The sequence below is a fragment of the Plodia interpunctella genome, chromosome 17, assembly GCF_027563975.2.
Source record: "Plodia interpunctella isolate USDA-ARS_2022_Savannah chromosome 17, ilPloInte3.2, whole genome shotgun sequence".
NCBI lineage: Eukaryota > Metazoa > Arthropoda > Insecta > Lepidoptera > Pyralidae > Plodia > Plodia interpunctella.
The window spans coordinates 7,874,739-7,896,200 of NC_071310.1; the positions used below are offsets into that span (position 1 = coordinate 7,874,739).

The window sequence follows — 21,462 nt, forward strand, 5'->3', positions numbered from 1 at the left end:
TTAAACTCACAGAACTGTCAAAAGACAATAGAAAGGGCATCGACTAATATTCTTTTAATAGAACGCCTTTGAAAATTCAAAATACAAATTAAATTTTAGAATTTAAGCCTTTTAAATAGTGTTTTCTTTTCGGCTTAATTACCTTATTATTCGTTTTAAAGATTTTTGTATATTTAATTGATTGTTCATATTAATAAATAATTAACCATTGGGACAAGATTGTACCTCAAACTCAACTCAACGTTAGCAAAATCAACACCAAAATGTATTTGTGTGTATATTTGCTAGCTTAGGGTGAGATGCACCGTCAAATTTTAACTCTAACGTGCGCAGAAAAACGCAAAGTACGCTATTTCGTCTAAACGTCAGCGGCGCGCCGGTTACAATCAACGTCAAATTTGACGGTGCAACTCACCCTTAGAATAAAGATAGTGAACTGCTAAAGTTAATGTATACAATGTCATAAAATTTGCGTCATTTCCATGTTTTTAGCCAAAATTCTGTCGTAAAAGTCAAATTGCAACAAAATAGGAAATAGTTTCACACTAGTCGATCCCTTACTCGCCAATTCCCTCGATCGGCCTTCACCAAACAAGACAATCACAGTAATCTACGTGTAATTTATTGAACACCGTGAATGAAGTTAACCTATTATTGAGGTTATTTACTGCTACTTCTAGCGACAACACACATGAATAAAATCTAATACTAAAACATTTTTCAAAAATTTGGTATAAATATTTTCACATCTAAATTTTGTCACATTGAGGCTTGTACACACCATTCCTAATGATTTTATAAAGAAACTGGAAACTGCAAATTATTATGCATATTTATATCGACGGAATATACAAATTCGCTTTTTAAAAACAGTTTAAAACAAACATTTACTTGTAGTACGATATTTGAATTCTAAATTGCCTAAAAGAAATATATTCCCGAATAAATTGAATTTTTAAAAAAGTATATTTTAACACTGTAAATGAAACAATGTTTTAATGTGTACCGACCTCAAGTCCATCTTAAAATAGCCTAAATAATTAACATGACTCAATCGTCACATCTGATTATACTAACGCTTGGCGCTAAAACTTCCGCTCCACACCTAATATAAATACAGTTAAAAATAAACAGCGAAATCGCATAGCTATGCGATTAATCGCATCTCCGACGATGCGACAAATATTACGACGAGCGAAGCTTCTAATTTGTATGTCATTCGTTTTTGTAATCTTAAATGTAAATACCTACTTCACATTTAGCTGATAAAAGCATGCCTTTTAAAGCCTACTATGGAAATGGGCCAGCCTGGTGGGTCATGGCCCGTATTCTTTTTCCATCCATAAAGAAGGTCAGCCCCTAATGGGGGACATTAAAATAGCAGATGATCTTGATTAATTATAAATTTTTCAGTGACTTTATGCATAAAGTCGATTTTACTAAACTTTATTATAAATTGCTAAAATGCTATCTTTAAAACTTGCTCAAGTATTTTTCTCCATTATTGATTACATAAAATCTGTGTCTAAATGGACAGTCATTAAAATCGTGAAAACAAGACCAAGAACATGCTTTTATAAAAAATGCGTTTTTAAATTTAAAATGGTCTTTTTAAACACCATAAAAATGAACGATCCATTTAAAACCATGTCTAAAATACCCCCTGGGTGAATTTCACGACTGACGAAGAATTTAACGCAGCGTGTAGTGTTTCATTAGTGTCGCACTTTTTTTTTAATAAAGAATCTTTTTTTTTTAATAAAGAATCTTTTTTTTTCAAATTAAACATTTATAAAATTAACATTGTACCAGTACTTTATTTATTTATAAAATAGGATGATTGTTTACTGTGTATGATACAATTTAATAAACACTAGTGATAGCCCGCGGCGGCGTTCAAAACGCTCGTGAAATTCACCCCCCCTACTAATTATTAATATGCGTATCTGCCTAATTTCTAATTTAGATCTTTAACCACAGCCTTCAAGGCTACTTTAACGATTATTATAAGATTTAAAAGTCAATAGAGTAAGAGAGGAAATGGGAATTGATGTGTACCTGTAGTACATTTGAGCACATGCATTATGTTATAGATTATAAATATAGTCTATTTCTTAGACACGAGTAATAACGTATAATGAACTAGTTCAAAATTTGCACTGTCTAAATTGTCGTTGTTAAAGTGGCCGGTGGAGTAAAATGCAAAACGCAACGTACGCTGTCTTAACGGCGGCTGCGCGCAGGTTAAAGTTAACGTCAATGTTGACTGGTGCAACCCACTACACTACACAAAGTATTTGATAGCGACGGAATCAAATCTGAACGTGTGACGTATAAAATTCGGTGCATTGTCCTTTTTTACTCGTGACACAGAAATAAGACTTTACATTAGTATTCATTTTAGTGTCTAAAATTTTATTATTTAGGAAAGTTTAGAATGAAGATCCCAAAGAGTATTTGCACTTGATTCCAAAATCACTCTTCAAAGATCTAGAAGCCTTGTATGACGTCATAAGCTTCCAAACTAGACATAGTAAGATAGATAAGCCAAAGAGAGAAGAAAAACATGGAAGTTATTATCTTTACAACACGAGGTCCACCCAGCTCGCCCCCTATAGACTTGCGGCGCCTGAGCACTAGCACTAGGACAGCCAACGCCGCTTCAGAGCAAAACATCGTGACACTGAATGCCAGGCTGTGGACAAAAACAAGTTATACTCACAGACAAGGGTATTCTTACACGCTTTTATTTTGACTTGGTAACTTGCAGTTATGTTTCCTTTTGTAAACCAATGGTGTTTACAGTACTAGTGGAAACTAAACTCCATACCTACAATCTTTCTTATAAGCGTCGCACTGGCAAAGAAAGAATATAATTAAATTACTTTAAGTATGTTCGGGTGGAATCTTGCAATTCAATTTTGCAGATGTCTTTAACAGAATGAGCTGAAATTGTGATAACACGTTTGATTCGTATGAACATACATTATTATGATGTACATGACCTGATGATGCACACGGGATGGAAATCGGAATTCTTCAATAGAAATTTTACAAGTGAATGTGGGAAAAGACAGACAGTAAGACCTGATGATATTCCACCTGATAAGGATATCTCTCTGACATTAAAAGCTTGGGTCAAATATGATTTTTGTAAAAAATATTTTGTAGTTTCTTACTTGTATCTACCCTTCTAGTATATTGCAGGGGGCTTACCATCATCTTTTAACGTGATACACTTTACGACCTAAACTGAACTGCATCGCAAATTCGTACAATCGATTTAATTTTTTGTATGAATACGATTTATTTTAGGATCCTAAATTGAACTGAGTTGCATTGGAATCGTTCTGTAAAAGTTGATGGTAGGCCTGCAGGTCTTATTCGACCAGTCTATTGGCGAATAGCGAATGGCGACTGCATGAGATCCCTATATGTGATAAGTCCGTCGTTGTATAAATAAATAAAAATATATATTAGAACAAATTACACAGATTGAGTTAGTCCCAAAGTAAGTTTGAGACTTGTGTTGTGTTGGCAAATACATATTATTATATAGATAAACATTCAAGACCCGGGATAAAAAGATCATTTTCCATCATGACCCCACCGGGGATCGAACCCGGGACCTCTCGGTTCAGCGGCAAGCACTTTACCACTGCTCCATCGAGGTCTTCAAATATATTTATATCTTTTACTTAGTCTTAATTTTTACATACTTTTATTTTTAACTTTTTTATTTATTTTTTACTTAGTTTTATTATTATTTCTTTAGTCTTATTCCTCATGGCTGAGGGTCGTGGTCATTACACACAAACACACATTAATGACTTTCTTGGCACTATGAATGGAGTGGTTTGCCGTTGCCTTATCAATTTCACACACAAGTTGATATTCAACCAGAGGGCAGCAAGTGGTGGTCGATGAAAACTACTACACGTGAGTCAGTCATGGTATACAAACTCATATGGCACGAGTAGGATTCGGGACCTTTCAGTTCGCAGGCGTATCTTAACCATTACACCACCACCGCTTCTTATAAGAAAAAAGTATATATAGTTATTTTACTAAGTGAAACAAATATCGTTCAAATTCTGTAATTGATCTTTTTTAACGCTGTAAAATTCACGAGCATAGAACTCACTTTCCAGGGTCAACAAGGAACTTCTCGTTCTTGCTCCAATGGACGATGGCCGCCACAGTCCACGCGACTCCAATGCCCAGGAACACGTTGACCGCGTTGGATCCCGTCACATTGCCGACTGATGCGTCAGCATACTTGTCTTGGCAGGCCGCGACTTTGCTTGCGAATGTGTCTGTTTAAAGAGAACATAACTTCATGTTTTTGTTATAATAATAGCCAAACTGATAAAGGCCTCCTTCCAGTGATTCCCTGTTTGAATACTTTGGAAAACCTAGTCGCTTGTGTACAGTCAACACGATACCCTGCATGGATTATTATATTGTGGTAATAGCGGTGAATTTACAATGTATTTGGGTAGGTTGACTGTTGGCTGTTTTTGATGGCACATCAAGATCTGAAAAACAGCTAACTAAATATAAATATTTGGTTCTTGTCAGTTGTTCTATCGAGTAGTCTTACAAATCGACTATTCTTACCAGTAATACTCTTTACATCGTCGATTCGAGTTTTTCGGGTTATCGGGTTTCACCTAGTAACAGCCTTACCTGGTATACTAGTTCCCAAGGCTACGAATACGATAGCAGTGACAGAATCCTTGATGCCCAGAGTGCATCCGAAGTGGGACGCCACGTCTCCAATAACTGCCGTCACAAGTCCGATGCAGATGATGGAGACAACGAAACAGACATAGCCGCCGCCGATATCTAAGAAAATATATTTTTATTATTTATTTCCAAAGGCAACACAACAGATATTAATTAAAAAACATACACAGTTTCTTAATACATAGATAGTTATTATACCAAGTTAACGTCAACGTCTTAAGCGTTTATGCACAAATGCTTGAGTTATACTAAACAAACTCACTACTACTCAAGACAAACAAAAAACAAAATATAGGTATAATATTTTGTCTTAAAATAAGATGCGTAGACGATGTTAAATCCATAGCTGGCGACAATTGGCTAGGGAAAGCTTAGAAAATAGGAAAATGGAATCATTTGAAGGACGATCTTGAAGGACGAAGAATTTAAGGATCTTCAAGGAAATTTTTGAGCTTGCGTGCAAAACCGTTGATTTCAGTTTTCCCATCTGATTATAGGGCAAATTGAGGTCAAACATACTAAAATTATTCATTAATAAAGAGGGTCTATTTCCATCGAAAAGTAAAGAAATACATGTTTTATTATAATTTTTTTTTTGTTTTAAGTAAAAAATCTTAAAAATTGACAAATACACGAACGACCAAGCAGCGGCGTCGACAGCGGCGCGCCCTCCACTCGACATTGGACGCGCATGCATCATTCACGTCTCACTAATAATCTTTATTTTGACACTATATACTTTCTGTTCATTAAATCGCATGTAATCGCGACTAGAGTCTTCATCATACATCTACATCATCAACGCATCCTCCACCCGACTCTTGGCAGTCCGCACACTTTCTAATAGGTACTTGTTATATAATTTTATCTACAAAATTGATGTAAAGCCACAAATGAGATTTTTTTACACTACGTCAGTGCCCTTATCAATCAATCAGTGAAAGTTTTCTCACCATGTTTTCCTATACATATTTAGCATTCACATTATTCCGCTCCACATAATATATGTTTAAAACACATAATTAATTCAGGTAACTCACTTACCCGTGTCAAAACAAAAACAAATTCAGTGAAAAACAAACCTGGAGCTGCAAAATCCCTCGAAATTCACGAGTACTTTTAGGCTGATGAAGCGACGGGTTTATTTGTATGTTTAATTCATTTTACACCTCTTAAAAAGCTATTGTGAACGTGGAAATGCAATCAAATTATTAAAAAAAAACACGCAAATTTTCATGATTGCGATGAATTTTCCACTTATATGTAAATTTACGTTTTCAGATTTAACTGCCAACTAAAGCACAAACCACATTGATTGTTTTCTACACTTTTAATTTAAAAAAAAACAGCTTTATTATGACTAGTCTAATTCAAATAAAGTAGATTCTTTCAAATAATAAATCCTACACACATAATGTTCGTTCTGATGTGGTTTTGAGTGAAGAACAAGATAGATTAAATAAGACAATACGAACGAATTCACGTAACCAACCATAAATACGCGCAAACCGCGGCTTTCGTGCGCGATTCAACGCTAAAATATCTTTAAAGCGTTAAATACGCTCATGAGCGAATCAAATACATTATTTTTATTAAACTTCATTTATTTATCTAGCATTTACCAATATTTTGTATTAACCAAATCACGAGTATGTTTAGTGTTTTCTCAAACGTATATCTATATTATTATTATGTGTGATACGATGAACATGTAAAAATCGTAATGTAAATTGAAAATGTTCCGGACGCCGCGACACAAGCATCGCTTAGTGCAGAGTCCACAGTCCAACTTATAAATTGTAAATCTAACTACTAAAATGATTCTGTCAATTATTGTACTTTTTTCTTTGGTGAATAAAAGTTATTATTATTATGTTTCTCCTCTTTTGGAATTCACGGCACTAAGTCCGGTCCTTTGAGAGGCTTGCGTGGGGATATGGATCCAACACGTAGAGGCCCTTTGGAGAGTTTTGATGTTGTGTAGGTCTCCCGCCAAAGCCCGCTCGCGGATATATCAATAAAATGATATGCCCATGAGCAGGTCTCGGCGGGAGTGTGAACTATTGCAGAATAATGGATAGAAGTACTGGTCTATAGAATGAAATTTGGATGAACTGAGAATGGGCTATTGCAAAGAGTTCGGTCACCTGCCATAATCATGATAACTGACTATTCAGTGGCAGGTGGTGACTCGCCGCTCACTGGATGGGCCCCTCAAATCAGTCGCCGCGATTGGCGACAAAGGGGCAACATTGGCGTGGGCGGCTAAGGGTGTAGAGAGGTGAGTCTGCGGGGCGCGAAATCATGGTGATCCAGTCAGACGCCCCCGGCGTTATGACATTTTACACTTCCACCCTTCGAGCATATAGCTCTCGCGACTCCACTCTGGCCGGCCGGTGAAGGCAAGCCAGAGGTAGGGGTCCTGTTACCTCTCGGTTTCCACTCCGACCTTGGGGAAGGAAGGCGGAGGTGAGGAACAGGGGCCTCCCCTGGGAGCACTCAGGTCCGTGGGGTCGCTACTCCCCAACAGCTCGCCACAAGCTGCCCTGCGGGCTTATTATTATTATTATTATGTATCTCCTTTTATAAATTCACGGCACTAAGTCCGGTCCTTTGAGAGGCTTGCGTGGGGATATGGATCCAACACGTAGAGGCCCTTTGGAGAGTTTTGATGTTGTGTAGTAGGTATTATTATTATTATATTATTATTTGTTTTTTATAAAGTTTGAAAGCGATGATTTGAACATTTAAATATTAGAGAAAACATATTATTTAGAACTTACCAGTAGGTGGTATTAGAGCAAACAAGATCTTCCAGAAGAGGGTGACCACGTGCAGCACGTAGTCCGACCAAGATGGCGGTTCGTCAGGATCGTCCGACCCTGCAAGTTTACTTGTATGCTGTAGTTCTACCATCAAATCAATACTTGTATAGCTAGACAGAAATCAAAACTTGACTTATTGTGTGAAATAAACTTACTGTTTTCTCAATTATATATAAATTTGAAATAAAGGCCTTCTAGAAGTTATATCTGAGCGTTTTCTTGGTTTCTTCCTGAGAGCCCAGGTTCTGACGCTCTATAGCTCAGTTGCACCAGTCAATTTTGACGTTAACTTTAAACTGCAACTTTAAAGCGCAGAACAACTCAAAGTACTCTACGATATTAGTATCTAATAGGCGGCAGCGGCGGCGCGCATTTTAAAATTAACGTCAAAGTTGACTGGTGCACCTAAGGTTCACAAAATATAAATACTTGAAAATCTTATTAAGAATATTTTGCATTAAAAGCATAAACTACTCAGATACCTAAAATATACATAACCCTCTCTAAACTATTTGGGAAGACTTACTTACAACTAAGTAACAAATATGTATGGAAATGGAGCTATAAAATAGAGAGCCAATTAAGTCTCATTCTAAGTTAAGTCTCTGTCTAAGAAATTCAGATTTTAATAGTTCTCAACAATATAGTTTAAATTCTCTTGTAATATCACTATAACATGAGTCTGATTTAACTAACACGATGTCTACAAGAGTGCTCGAAACTTTCCTTATTTAGCTTCAGGCAACTTCAGCCATGTTCAATATTTGTTAAACAAACTCATACACCTATATTACCGATTTTCTCTTTTCGTTAAACTTTTTCTTTGAATATTCGTGAATAGTTTACGAAACAAAACGTATACATATATTAATGAGAAATACTGGTAATACTTTAGATTCATGATTTCGTAGCTCAATGGGGGAAACGGAACCAATAACTGGCGCGTGTGTTAGTTTATTTTCATTTTGTTATTAGTTCTAAAACTCAATTCAGATATGAAAATATTTAATTATTTTAACAAAATGTTCAAAAATAATTAAGAATGGACCATTTTGTACGAACTATGACGTTAACTTTAACCTGGGCAGAAAAACGCAAAAGCACTTTTAAGTAAACGACGGCGGACGCAGGTTAAAGTTAACATCAAAGTGGGCTGGCGCAACCCACTTAAAGTACTTTCCTCTTTATTGATACGTTATGAGAAATTAGACAAATTACCTGAGCTCGCCGTCAAGGCTTCCGTGAACTGTTCTTTCCATGATGAAGTACCTATAATAATGGACGCATTCGCCCGTTGCACTAACTTGTCCACCGTGTTCTGAAACAAAAAATATCTACATCAACAAATAAAGAAATGCGATGCAATGTCCATAAGCTATGAGAAAAATCTGTAGTTGATAGCCATTTCCCTTGATCTACTTTTAAATTTAACATAAACAACATTTCGTCTTGCCCAAACTATACCTTTTTGAAGCCTCAATAAAATCAATGACAAGGTTTGGCAACATTTTCTATAAATGTCTGCTATTTCGACATTTTCCAAATTCAAATTCAAAATTCCTTTTTTCCACTTAGAATTGCATACATCACTTATTGACGTAAAAAAATAATTAAAACTAAGTCTACTGCCGACTTCCAAAGTGCGGGTAAAGAAGAAGCGGCGCAACTTCACCACAGCCTTTTCTCCAAAGAATTCAATTGACGAATGCGTGTCTTATAAGTAGTAACTTGAAAATAAAAAAAGAAGAACTGAAAGATCCTAAGTAAGTACCTTAAACTCCTTGCTTTCCTTGACCCTCAGCTGAGCCCGAGTGATGTCCCCAGCCCGGGGCAGTCCCATCATGGCGACCACTGCCTCTTCTTCAGGAAGCGTTGCCAGGTGGGTCACTTCGTTACCACCAGGGTTCACGGGTTGGTCGTCATCTGTTCCAAGTATTATTTGTTTTTTACTTTTTTTATTTTAAACAAAGTTTTTCTCACAAAAATGGATAAATTGTCAGAGTGAAAAGTAAATCACTCTTACAATTTACGATATTTTATGTATTTTCTCATTTTTTGAGCAGTATTTATGATGTGTGAAGCATAGCAATGGCCTAGATAAATTCAAATGCAGGTGATGTTCTTATAAGAATTATCCGCCATACTGACTTGGGCTATCTTGTTGTTTCATAGTGTACATTACACTTTTATACATAAATAAATTATTACACTGAAGTTAAAATTAAACTATGTAGCTACTTCTTATAACAATTAATAATATTATGGATGTGTTTTATTATAAACTGCCGATAGATAGGTACTTATTATGAAATACATTGCATTTTTAACAATTTTTGAATTCCCGCTATTTTTCCTCTAACTTTTTTTCGGCGTTCTTACTGGCCAGCCTGGCCGTCGATCGTTTCTTTTTTTTTTTTTTTAATTTAATTTATTTTATTCGGATTTATTTTTATTTTTTATTCGATTGTGCATGTGTTAGTAAATCTCAATAATAAAATATTTGCAGATCGGTTAATATCAGATAAGAATGATATGCTGTACTGATCTTATACGAACTTAGGGTAGGCGTAAGATCAAGATACACTTTTATTCAGCTTATTGTATTCCAAATTTTGTTGTCTCGACGATCTCTTGATGTCTCGGACTAAGATAAAAGCAGATGCGGGCATCTACTTTTATCTTAGTCCCAGTTCTCGACCTCCATTTTAAGATTATACTGATCTACTAATTTTCTACTGACTACTATAATAGTGTCCGAGCAACATAAGATATGATACGTTGATTAAAATATTAGTGCCATATATTGAGCAAGTGATATTATATAATTTTACATAACACAATTTTAAACAATTTTATATATATATATATATATATATATATATATATATATATATATATATATATATATATATATATATATATATATATATATATAAATATATATATATATATCGATATATATGCCACGGCGGCGGCGCGCAGGTGGAATTTAACATTAACACCGTTATCCTAATACCTTTAAAATTGTCGATGGTTAGAAATACACTCGAGAATCTGCTCGGGGGCTCGTTAGCGGTAAATGAGGTGGTGAAGGCCCAGGGGAGACTGGCAGGCAAGAAACTAGGTAGCACAATCAGAGATTCTTTTTTATTGTTTTTTTTTTTTTTGCATATTCCTTCAGACTTTTGGCCATTACACTATTTGGACTGAACGTAAAGCCAAGAAGGACCATTTACTTTTGACCGTGCAATGTAAATACTATTGTGCAATGTTGTCATATAATGTAGTGTATATTGTGAAATAAAAGTAATGAATTTCTTAAAAAGTTTATTTTAATTATTATTGCTGTAAAATGAATAAAAATATTTACTCAATATAAGACTTGTAATAAGAAACGGAGTTCATATTGCACATTTGCACAACGTACATAAAATGGTATGAAAATTTGTCTATAAACTTTTCTTGTATTTTCCGCCCTCCGATTTATTTCCATATGAAAATAAATTTTATAACACGTTAATTTTGAAGTTTATTCGTAAAGTTTGATTGCCAGACATTTTTACCGCACATTGATGTAGACGCTGGAAATAAAACCTAATGTTTTTTAATCTAATTTTAAGTTAATTCAACTTTTTGCGGACATGAGATTCGACTAGGATCAATCGGCCGCCTGTCTGACGCCAATACCCCTTGAGAATGCTATCGTTACCTATCAGCGGCCATGGCAAATCAAATGTCGGAGGCCAAGAACTTCTCCACTTCGCATTGACAGGACTTTTTCGACTACCTACCACCATTTAGTGGTAAGTGAATAAAAAGAATAGGCGAACTATGAAAACTGTATTTATTGAAATAAATAAAATAAAATTTATATACAAAATCATTCAACGGCTTAATGACGCAGTGCGCAGTAATTTTCTCGTCATTTTGATGGAATTCGTAGAAAACTATTAAGTTTCGGCGGCAACTGTATTTATAATGTGCGATAAGGCCTTATTCTGGAATACGTAACCACGGGTCCTATATAAGCGACAAAGGAGGCGCACGCGACGATGCAACGCGATCAGAGATAAATTTACGCTATATTATTTTTAGTTGTGTTTATGACTGTGCTTAAAGTAAAAACTACGTGCAACAAAATTAGCTATTAGTTTTTTGAAAAATAGTTGAAAAATACTATATTTTAAACTTTGACAAGAAAAAGATCTGTCCTGTTTTAATAGAATTTGGGATATAGGTATATATATATATATATATATATATATATATATATATATATATATATATATATATATATATATATATATATATATATATATATATATATATATATATATATATATATATATATATATATATATATATATATATATATATATATATATATATATGTTATATATATGTTATTTTTTAAGATGGATATATTGGGCATAAACCATCTCTGAATGCGATGTATCAATGTTAGTATCAAATGTATGGATGTATTTATATTTGTTCGCGTTTCTGCTGGAAGAAATTTCTATAGAAATATACTTAGTTTTCTATATATAAGTTAAGTATGCCCACTGTTATGTTGTGTACATAAATAAGTAAACAAGATGCGCACTGCATCGTGCGGCGTTCAGTCGCTCACCTAGGATGTCAGTAACGTAAGCTACTACGACATTCCAACGGTTTTATCGGCTGTGGAAGTCAGTATTCGTAAAAGACACTGGTAGACCACGATATAGTTTAGTTGTACCTTTCAACTTCTTTTATGCAATGGATTTTAGCGAACGGATATACGTGTAAACAAGAAACTATTATAAATGTGATTTATTTTTCGTCATGTTTATCTTCTGTCATAATCATCAAATAGCTATAGTAAAATTCGTCTTTGAATAAAATCCGTCGATTGTTCGATGTCACATTTAAGCCCGTTTTTTTCCTTTTGTCTATTTTTAAGCCCATTGCAAATTTTCATACTTTCTTTCTCAGTTGTCCGAGTATTGGTCATATTTATAGTATATTCTTCCTGTATTTTTGCAAAAAACTTTTGAGAAAATAAATTCAAAACACGATCATTACTTTTTGGGATTACTATGATATAAAAGCGAAGCGAAGAAATTTTCGACAAAATTTTCATTGCATATTATATGCAACGAATATTTCGTTCATTGTAGGTAAGTATAATGTTCTACAATTAGCTTTATGGTAATTATTTGGTGGCAGCGGTGGGATAAGTATTGCTTAGAAAATTAAACTAATAATTTAGCATTTCCACAATCACAAAATTAGACGTTAAATTAGCAAAAAAGACAAAATAAACCTTACTTGTGATTGAGCAGAAGATTGTCCATGAATTGTGTAGAAAAAAAGAAAGATAAATGCGAAATATATAGAAAAAGGTAAAAGAAAACAGATATCTTTCAGAATGTCATACAGTCTATTTAAAAAAAAAAAACAAGAAAACGGATTTTTAACGAAATACATTTTTATGCTGTTGCAATACCAAATAGAATGGTTAAGAGGAAGATAAAGAGCGGTTGAGGACAAAGTGTCCTCATTCGTTTTCTACTATTTAAACAGGCTGTATTTTAAAGCAATATATAAACATATAATAATAAAATAAGTCAGCGCTTATTAAATTGTACATATTTATCATTACATACTATAAAACAAACGAAGCGGTGGTGGTGTCAACCAAAAGGTCTAAGGTTCGAATCTCACTCGTGCCACATGAGCTTGTATACCAATCTAACTCATGTGTGTTTTCATCAAACACCACTTGCTTCCGGTGAAGGAAAATATCGTGAGGAAACCTGCACTATGGTTGATTATGAACTCGTGTGTGAAATGGATAAGGCAACGGCAAACAACTCGGAATACTCGTGTTTTGAAGAACAATAAAAACACAGTCGCACACCGAATCTATTTCTTGTTATTTAGACAGTTTATTGCCGAAGGTTTATACCTATAATATTATACATACATAAATGAGACCGTGCGAAGCCGAGTCAGGTCGCTAGTATACCTACATTTACTATACAAACATATTCACTCTTCACTGGATCCTTTGCACTAAAGTTATAATTAACATCGTCTATAAGAGTGGAATCTATTTATAAAAAATTAACTTCTAAAACTAATTGAGGCCACAAATTTACACGCAAATAGGTCAGTTGTAAAACTAGGGCAATATTCGACGAAGCAAGTAGACATTGACCCTAATAAACCTTTATCTTACTAATCGTAGAAGCAACATATACACAAATTTACTTTTTTAAATCGGCATCTTATTGTCTACGTGAAAAAGTCAATACGAGTACTGAACAACTTTACGTTTTAAACAACGAAAATCGCAATAAAATCCTTTCTTACACAAAATTGAAATATCGTTATTATAATGGTTTATGTATACATTAAAACTACTTTTTTTACGACGAAATTCCCACGGTACTGGATTTAAAGAGCGCAGCTGGTTTTAAATAAACTAGTGATGTAATTTTACAGTACTAATTAATAATAATCAGCATTATTATAAAAAATATCTTTAAAAAATAAGAAACTAGTTGAAAAATCCTATTCTACTAGCAATTTATAAATATATATTAATAAATACTAGCAATTTATAATACAATATTTATAAATGTGAACGTTTGTGAGAATGGTATGTTTATTACTTTTTCACGCAAAATCTACTGGAAGGATTGTTATAAAATTTGGTACAGGGATAGAATATGACCTGGAATAACACATAGGGAACATTTTATCATGAAATTTCCACATAAGCAAACACAAAGCAAAACAACAAAGCCCCGGGGCGCAGCTAGTATTTCTATAAATCTTTTCAAATAGACTTAAATTAAATCTTCCAAAATGACAAAACCGAGTTCAACATTTTTCTTGACGACCTGAAATATTCATTCATTCATTCACTCAATAAACTTGATAAATGAAAATAAAACAATATATTGCGAAATACTTTCAAATTTTCATACGCGGACATAATTTATATTTAAAAGACTGAAGAGAAACTCAAGACACATATATTGTTCAAATTAAAAGTTTGTATTGACTATTCACGGTGTGACCCGAGTATGATGGCGACATATCCGGTATCCGGGTGTCGTGAGCGCCATAACGGATGCTCGCTGAATAATTAATGAGGGTTTCCCAGTTTATGTGGAAATTTTGTGGTGCACATTGGAGCTGTCTTCTTTGAAATTAAATTAAGCATTTAAATTTAATAAAACAATATAACTGATTTAAAAGTTGTACTCATAGTTTCCGCAAATGAGACATCTTGCTTTAAGATTTGAATAATTTTGTAAAATTGTAACCTTTTTTTAAATTCTACATTATAGTTTATTTAAAAAAATAATTTTGCAAATATAGGCTAAGCTAGGATTGCGTGCGGGTTAAATATTAACGTGATTTAAAGTTTCAAGCATCTTTTTTAATTAAAGAAAACGGTTTAATAGAAGGTCTAGCCTAAACTATCGCCCATATTTCCTTTTAGACATTATTTTTCAGCAACTTTCCACAATCACGTGACATTTTGCGGACAGGAGTCTCCCATTCAAACTTATCTTCGTTTACGCTGTAAATCAATGATTTTGAGAGTGTAATTATATTAACTTAACCATTCAAACGAAGTATTTCTTTAAACATAACACCCAGAAACACAAAAGAGAAAACTCCGCTTACACATAATAAACTTGATTTGTTATTCAAACGATGAATTATTTAGATCCGGTTCTGTTTTGCACAAATAATGACGTCGCGAAACCACTGTTGTTTACATTTTGCAAAATATATTTACATTTCCCGCGACGATTTTTTAAATGTGGTGTAGCTTTAAAATTTACATTGCCGCTGGTGTTGGTACCGTCAACAACATAATGGAAAATATGACAAAAAATATGGTCAATTTAATTTAAAAGCTGTTTTCTATCCATCTTTATATGGTGTTTTGCAGAAGCCTATATCTATCAGTGAACTTCTTGCGGCTAAGGTGATGGTTATGGGATGGGATGTTGGTAAGGTTTTAGTGACTTTATTATCAAATTTTCACCAGACACTGGTTGGTGTGGACGCAGTCTTATGCCCAGTAGTGGGTCATGGAGGGCATTTCTGCACACTGTTTCAAAATCTTACACATTTCAATCTTAACTAACTAACAGACAAAATGTGTTTACTGAGTTATGACTAATCTGCAGAGTGGTTTATGGTGCCATTCGTTTGTGTCGTTGCCAGTCCATTACCTTCGCTGAGGAGATGCATTGTGCGATAAAATTATAAGGTAACGCTAGTTTTTGACGACGGTTTTTCTCGCATGAAAATTATTTTTGTTAAATCCCCATTTTTATTGAACAAATAGTTTTTTTTTTGTTTCATTACCCTGTGTAGGTATACCTATTGGGGAGAAGCGAGTGTATTATAACAAAACCAGTTTCTTACAATCTTAAATTTGTTTAACATATATTTATATATAATGTCTGTCTAAATAAATTTAGTTATATTATTTTTACAATATTATTTTTTTAATTTACTACCTTCAGTCCACGTTACGTTTGATAACCAGCTGCAAATATTGCCTGTAATAAATCTAATTCTGGATAATAGGCGAATTTAAATGTTGTAAATGCTAAAACTCTTTAGAAGAATCATTTACTAGACGTATCATTTTCATGTCTATAGTTAAGCGATAAGTGTTACTTTCTTTTATATATAAATGCGAATGTGCAGCGCCTAGACAAACCATTACATGATTTTATGTGTTTATAACTGTATTTTGTTTGTTTGAAATAAATAAAAAAATAAAAAAGAGCATATCGTAAACAATCAAAATGGTTCGAAAACCTGAAGTATATGGTCAGCGTGTGTATCTAAATCACGGTTACTTTTACGGGAAAAAGGGTTGCCAGACTCTGCAGCTTTGCCCAATTTAGGGTAGAGGGATATTTGTGGGAGCACACGCTGTGAACGTGGCGGAAGAGATAGGGGCACAAATAAAACGATACAAGAAAAATTGGAGTGTTAGGTACTTTGTAAGGGGATGTTTTGTTGGAAACCACGAGTAGTTTTGGAACGTCATTTTCTTAAAGATTTTGAAATTGAAATGGTGATGTACCGTGGATTAGAAATAATATAAAAGAAAAATCTTACAGATACCGATATACCTACAACGTATTATAATATATATTTATCATTTATTTATATTGATAGAGTCAAAGGTGATTAAACTCAAAAGTCAGTTTTAGTTGGTTGCTAGCCTATCACATAACCGTCACTAAACCTTCCTCGGGAATCACTGTATCTATTGGCGAAAACCGCATGAAAATCCGTGCAGTAGTTATTGAGTTTATCGCGATCAGACAGACATACGCGGTAGAGGACTTAGTCTTGTAATTATAATGTGTAAGGATAAACCGGCAGGTATTTATGGTATTTTTGTACTTAAATTAATTGATCATAATCTAATCAATACACTTAAAATATTTATATTTATTACACTATATAAAACAATCAGTCCGAAGCAGTGGTCCAACCGCTCCGTCCAACTAGTTGAACCACGGGCCTTTATTAGGGGCAGTTGTCCAACTTTAAAACTAGTTGGACAACAGGATAAAAGCGTGAATTTCTTAGAACGACAGCACAGCCCTACTTGTTTCCACTCGTCACGATCGAAGCTGTGAATACATAAGCTTGACTTGAAACAACCTATCTTTATAGACTATATCTATCACTTTTATAGCGATATCGGCTGCATAAAACATACAGTATGCGTACCCTTAACCTAAATCACGACACTAGCCGTATATTGACGATTTCATTCGCCGATATTTTTTAATAATTTATTTTTATTTTTTACTATTGAAAACATACACGTTATTTATGGATTCCTGCCTGGTAACAGATTGTTCTCGACAGAGATTTTTTGGAAATGGGAAGGGGAGACCTTTGCCCGGCAGTGGGCATCCGTTTGTCGACTTCAATGGCCTAATGGTCGTCATGCCGGACTGATACATTGGGGTCCCGGGTTCGACAACAGGTCATGATGGAAAATGATATTTTTCAGATTGACCTTGGTCTTGTATGTTTATCTATATATATTCAAACTCAAACTCAAATATTCTTTATTTTTCTTTACAATCCTAGTTGTATGATAGACCGATATTTATACATATTGTACGTACATGGTAGATTTTAATAATCAAGTTTGTGAGAGACTGGTGTCCGAACTAAGCAGAGCTTGTATCTCAGTACACCAACCAGCCTCTCCCCGCTAGGAGTAAAACAATAGTACAATGTCTAGGAAAAACTAACATTTACAAAAGCAATTATTATAATACAATGTGGAGCTTGTACAACCGTTATGAATATTGTTCGGTAATACGTAAATCATAAATATAATGAATAAACAAATATATATATTGAGTTATTATCATATATATATATATATATATATATACGGACAAATCACACAAATTGAGCTAGTCCCAAGGTAAGTTCGAGACTTGTGTTATGGGATATTAACTCAACGATACTATATTTTATAACAACTACATATATATATAGCATCCAAGTAATATTTATAATAATATATAGTAATAACAAATACCTAAAAATATGTATTTATACCAAAGGGTGTATCAGGTCTTCAGTCTGTGCGTAATTTAGAGTTAGAAGAAAACGGGTAACAGTTTTTTTACAGCAAAATTTAGGGAGTAGATGTATTGCAAGATTTAAATACCTATTATAAAATAATATAATAAAAGAATATAATAATAATAAATACCTATTATATAAATAAGTTTATATTATATACCTATATATAAAATAAAATTAAATACCGTTGAGTTAATAAGCCATAACACAAGTCTTGAACTTACTTTGGGGCCAACTCAATCTGTGTGATTTGTCCATACATATTTATTATTTTTTATTTAATGGGACACATCAACAGGCTAACGTTAAAAAAATATAATGAAAATACAAACAGCTTTAAAAACGATAATAATTGGCACATGGGTGTGTGTATTTCATCCTTTAATAGTACAAGTTCGCAAATTGCTTTTTAGTTTTTTCTACAGTGAGAATTTTTATTTATTTTATTTTACATCTTACATTATAGCTTTACAGAATAACCCAATTCGATACAGGAAACCTTACAACCTATAACAAATGTTGTAGAGATGCAGCGAACCAATCACGTTGCGATATGTCTCTCAAGCCAATGGGTAGTTCGCAGAGCGCTTCGACCGCTGAGGCTAAATAAATAAAATAAAATAAAAAAGCCCCTATTTTTTTTTCGCGGTCATTACAATCCGTCAATTTTGTTGAGGAAGAAATCATTTCCAAAATCATAAAATTGACATTACTACAGTGATGTAGAATGAGTTTTAACTCATCCTTGTCTTTGTTAAAATTTGAAAAATTGAAATGACAACGCGACAGGAGCGGTCGAAACGCTCTGCGAACCACCCATCAATATGTTGCGTATACATATTTACGTTAAAAGTAATCTCGTAACTTCGAATTTTAGTTGCTACGCCGTAGCGGCTACGACCTCGTAGCGAATGCTACGACACGCCCATTCTTCTATAGAATATTTTAATTATTGTATTATTTCAATTCAACTGCTCGCCATTTTATATTTTGTATTAAATACCAAATTAATACAAGATTTGAAATGGTTTTTGATACCTAAAAGTTCTGTACAAATATTGACTACAGTTATTACTAAATACTAGAATAGATGTAGATGAATCTTAAAGTTTATCTATTCCTGTGAACATGTATGGAGTAAGAAAATGGAGATCCTCATTTAGACCGTGAAATTTCAAATTTAAATTATTATTGTATCGAGAAGTATTAATAATTAGCAAACTGTTCAAAAGACATAAATTATCCATAAGAGTATCATAATAAATCTATTGCAATATAACTTACCCGGCGAGAATTGTACTGAAAGCCTCGCGGATGCATCCGGTAGATATGTCTCAAACACTTCTGCCGAAACAAACATAAGTCATGCAAAAATGAACCTTAAGTAAGCGATGGAAGGTACAAATTACAATGTGGCACTATTTTATTATAAGCGGGCCGGCATTAAACAACGTCCTAGGCGAGCGGCGGATGCTACCATAGGTCATAGCGACATAGCGTTTATAATAAATTGCAGAGAAAATAAATACTATATATTGAATATTGGCGTGTCGCGTAGCATTGCCGCGTTTGTCGTTCACCTAGGATGCCGGGTAATCAGCACAGCTTGGCGCCAACCAAGTATAGTAATCGAATATACATTACCAGGCGATCATAATATCCAAGGAGTTTAGGTCGGCTGGTTCAATTTCATATAGTGTGGCTACAGTAAATATTGTTTCGTTTAAAAAAAATATCAAGTTTATACCGGCCCGCTTATGATGTTCTAAGCGATTTAGGATTTTTGAGGCTAAAATCATGCGCTGAGCATCTCAAAAAAGAATACATTAACCGTTAGGTTATGTCTTGTATGGTAATACTAGCCCTTGCCCATGGCTTTACCCGTGGGAACAATGGAAACAGTTATTTCCATTTCATATAAATTTCACCATAAAGATGGCCAAAAAATTACTACCAAATAACGTGATATTTTCGATGTTACTCAACTACGCAAAATCTACTAGACGGGTTTCGATAAATTTTGATACACGGGTATAGCGCATAGAGTATTTTATGTGTCAAAATTCCCACGAGAGCAAAGCCCCGGGGCGCAGCTAGTATCAGATATATCAATAATAACATTTATTCTATTGAAGCTCATATTGCATTCTGCAGACTAAAATCGTGCTACAGATCAGATAATAGGAGGAATGCTTGCTAATATTCGAATCTCGCCGCAGAACGTCTCTTCCGCAAAATGTCATCGTGAATGAGATAGTCGCTTTTGCTTGAAGTCACTATTGCAAAACGTAAATTTAATAACTTCAGAGGTATTAGTACAGGTTTTAATTTCACTTCTTACCATCGAATCGATTCGAAGTGATACGCGCAGCTACCAATCACATTGCAGTATGGTTGTCGTTGCGTCACAATGTCGCATTGTGATTGGTTACTAACTGCGTCTCACTTCGAATCGATTCGATGCCGCACTTCACCCACAGTTTTGCAAAAAGATAATCATTATTTTTAATACATCAGAATTAAGTCAGCCAACCGGGAATATGTCCAGACGAGAGTGAGAGAATACATAGTAAAATTAGAAGCAGTGTTGAAAACACTGTCAATCTGCGAAAATGACGATTTGCGGAAGTGACATCAAGACCATATACGTAATACCTAACGCGACATCAACTAAATTAGATTATATAATGTTCTTCAAAATTTGTACTAAATTAATATTCGAATTTTGGCAAACAACTTGATAATTTGTAGCGACACGATAAGATAGAGTCACAAAATAGGAAGGGTACAGAAAACAATTGATTTTGATTCACCGTTATATGTATCTCAAAAAATATTCAGAACCCAAATAAAAACACATACAAAACGTCCGTAAGTTATATATATGTATATATATTTTATTCTGAATCTCTGATTCAAATTCAAAAAAATTCACATTAAATTCTTTAATACTTAAAGCACATACAGTAAGGTGTGATTAGAGTCTCCTTTTAAGCGTGCAAGTTTGTACCAGGAGAGCCCCTTCTTTCATAGACGCATATAGTTTTATAGGTAGTGTATCTAATCACACTGATTATAAGTTAAGGACTTATAAGATTTGTCGTTAGTCTGATAAATTTAAAAATTACAAAATCATTACAATTTTACAAATATTGGCCATGAAACAGGTGAAAAGCTGTGTAAAAGGCTCCGTTTTTAATTTTTCAGAAGCTCTTCTCTCATTGGCCTGTCATAT

At 33.9% G+C, this 21,462-nt stretch overlaps 1 protein-coding gene across 3 annotated transcripts in view; it reads right to left on the reverse strand.

The window, feature by feature from the left end:
* Nucleotides 1-364: 364 nt before the first annotated feature.
* The window catches only part of Calx (Na/Ca-exchange protein), a 97,170-nt gene continuing 76,072 nt past the window's right edge, over nt 365-21,462 (reverse strand). The window contains exons 3-9 of one of the 3 annotated variants that reach the window (XM_053757382.2): nt 19,512-19,571; nt 9,346-9,497; nt 8,793-8,892; nt 7,533-7,631; nt 4,690-4,848; nt 4,145-4,316; nt 365-2,695 (exon numbers count right to left, since the gene is read on the reverse strand). In XM_053757382.2, coding sequence (XP_053613357.1) covers nt 2,491-2,695; nt 4,145-4,316; nt 4,690-4,848; nt 7,533-7,631; nt 8,793-8,892; nt 9,346-9,497; nt 19,512-19,571 — 947 coding nt within the window. In that variant the 3' untranslated portion in view covers nt 365-2,490. The remainder of the gene's footprint in view (nt 2,696-4,144; nt 4,317-4,689; nt 4,849-7,532; nt 7,632-8,792; nt 8,893-9,345; nt 9,498-19,511; nt 19,572-21,462) is intronic. The other 2 variants (XM_053757383.2, XM_053757384.2) reach the window with 2 other exon arrangements.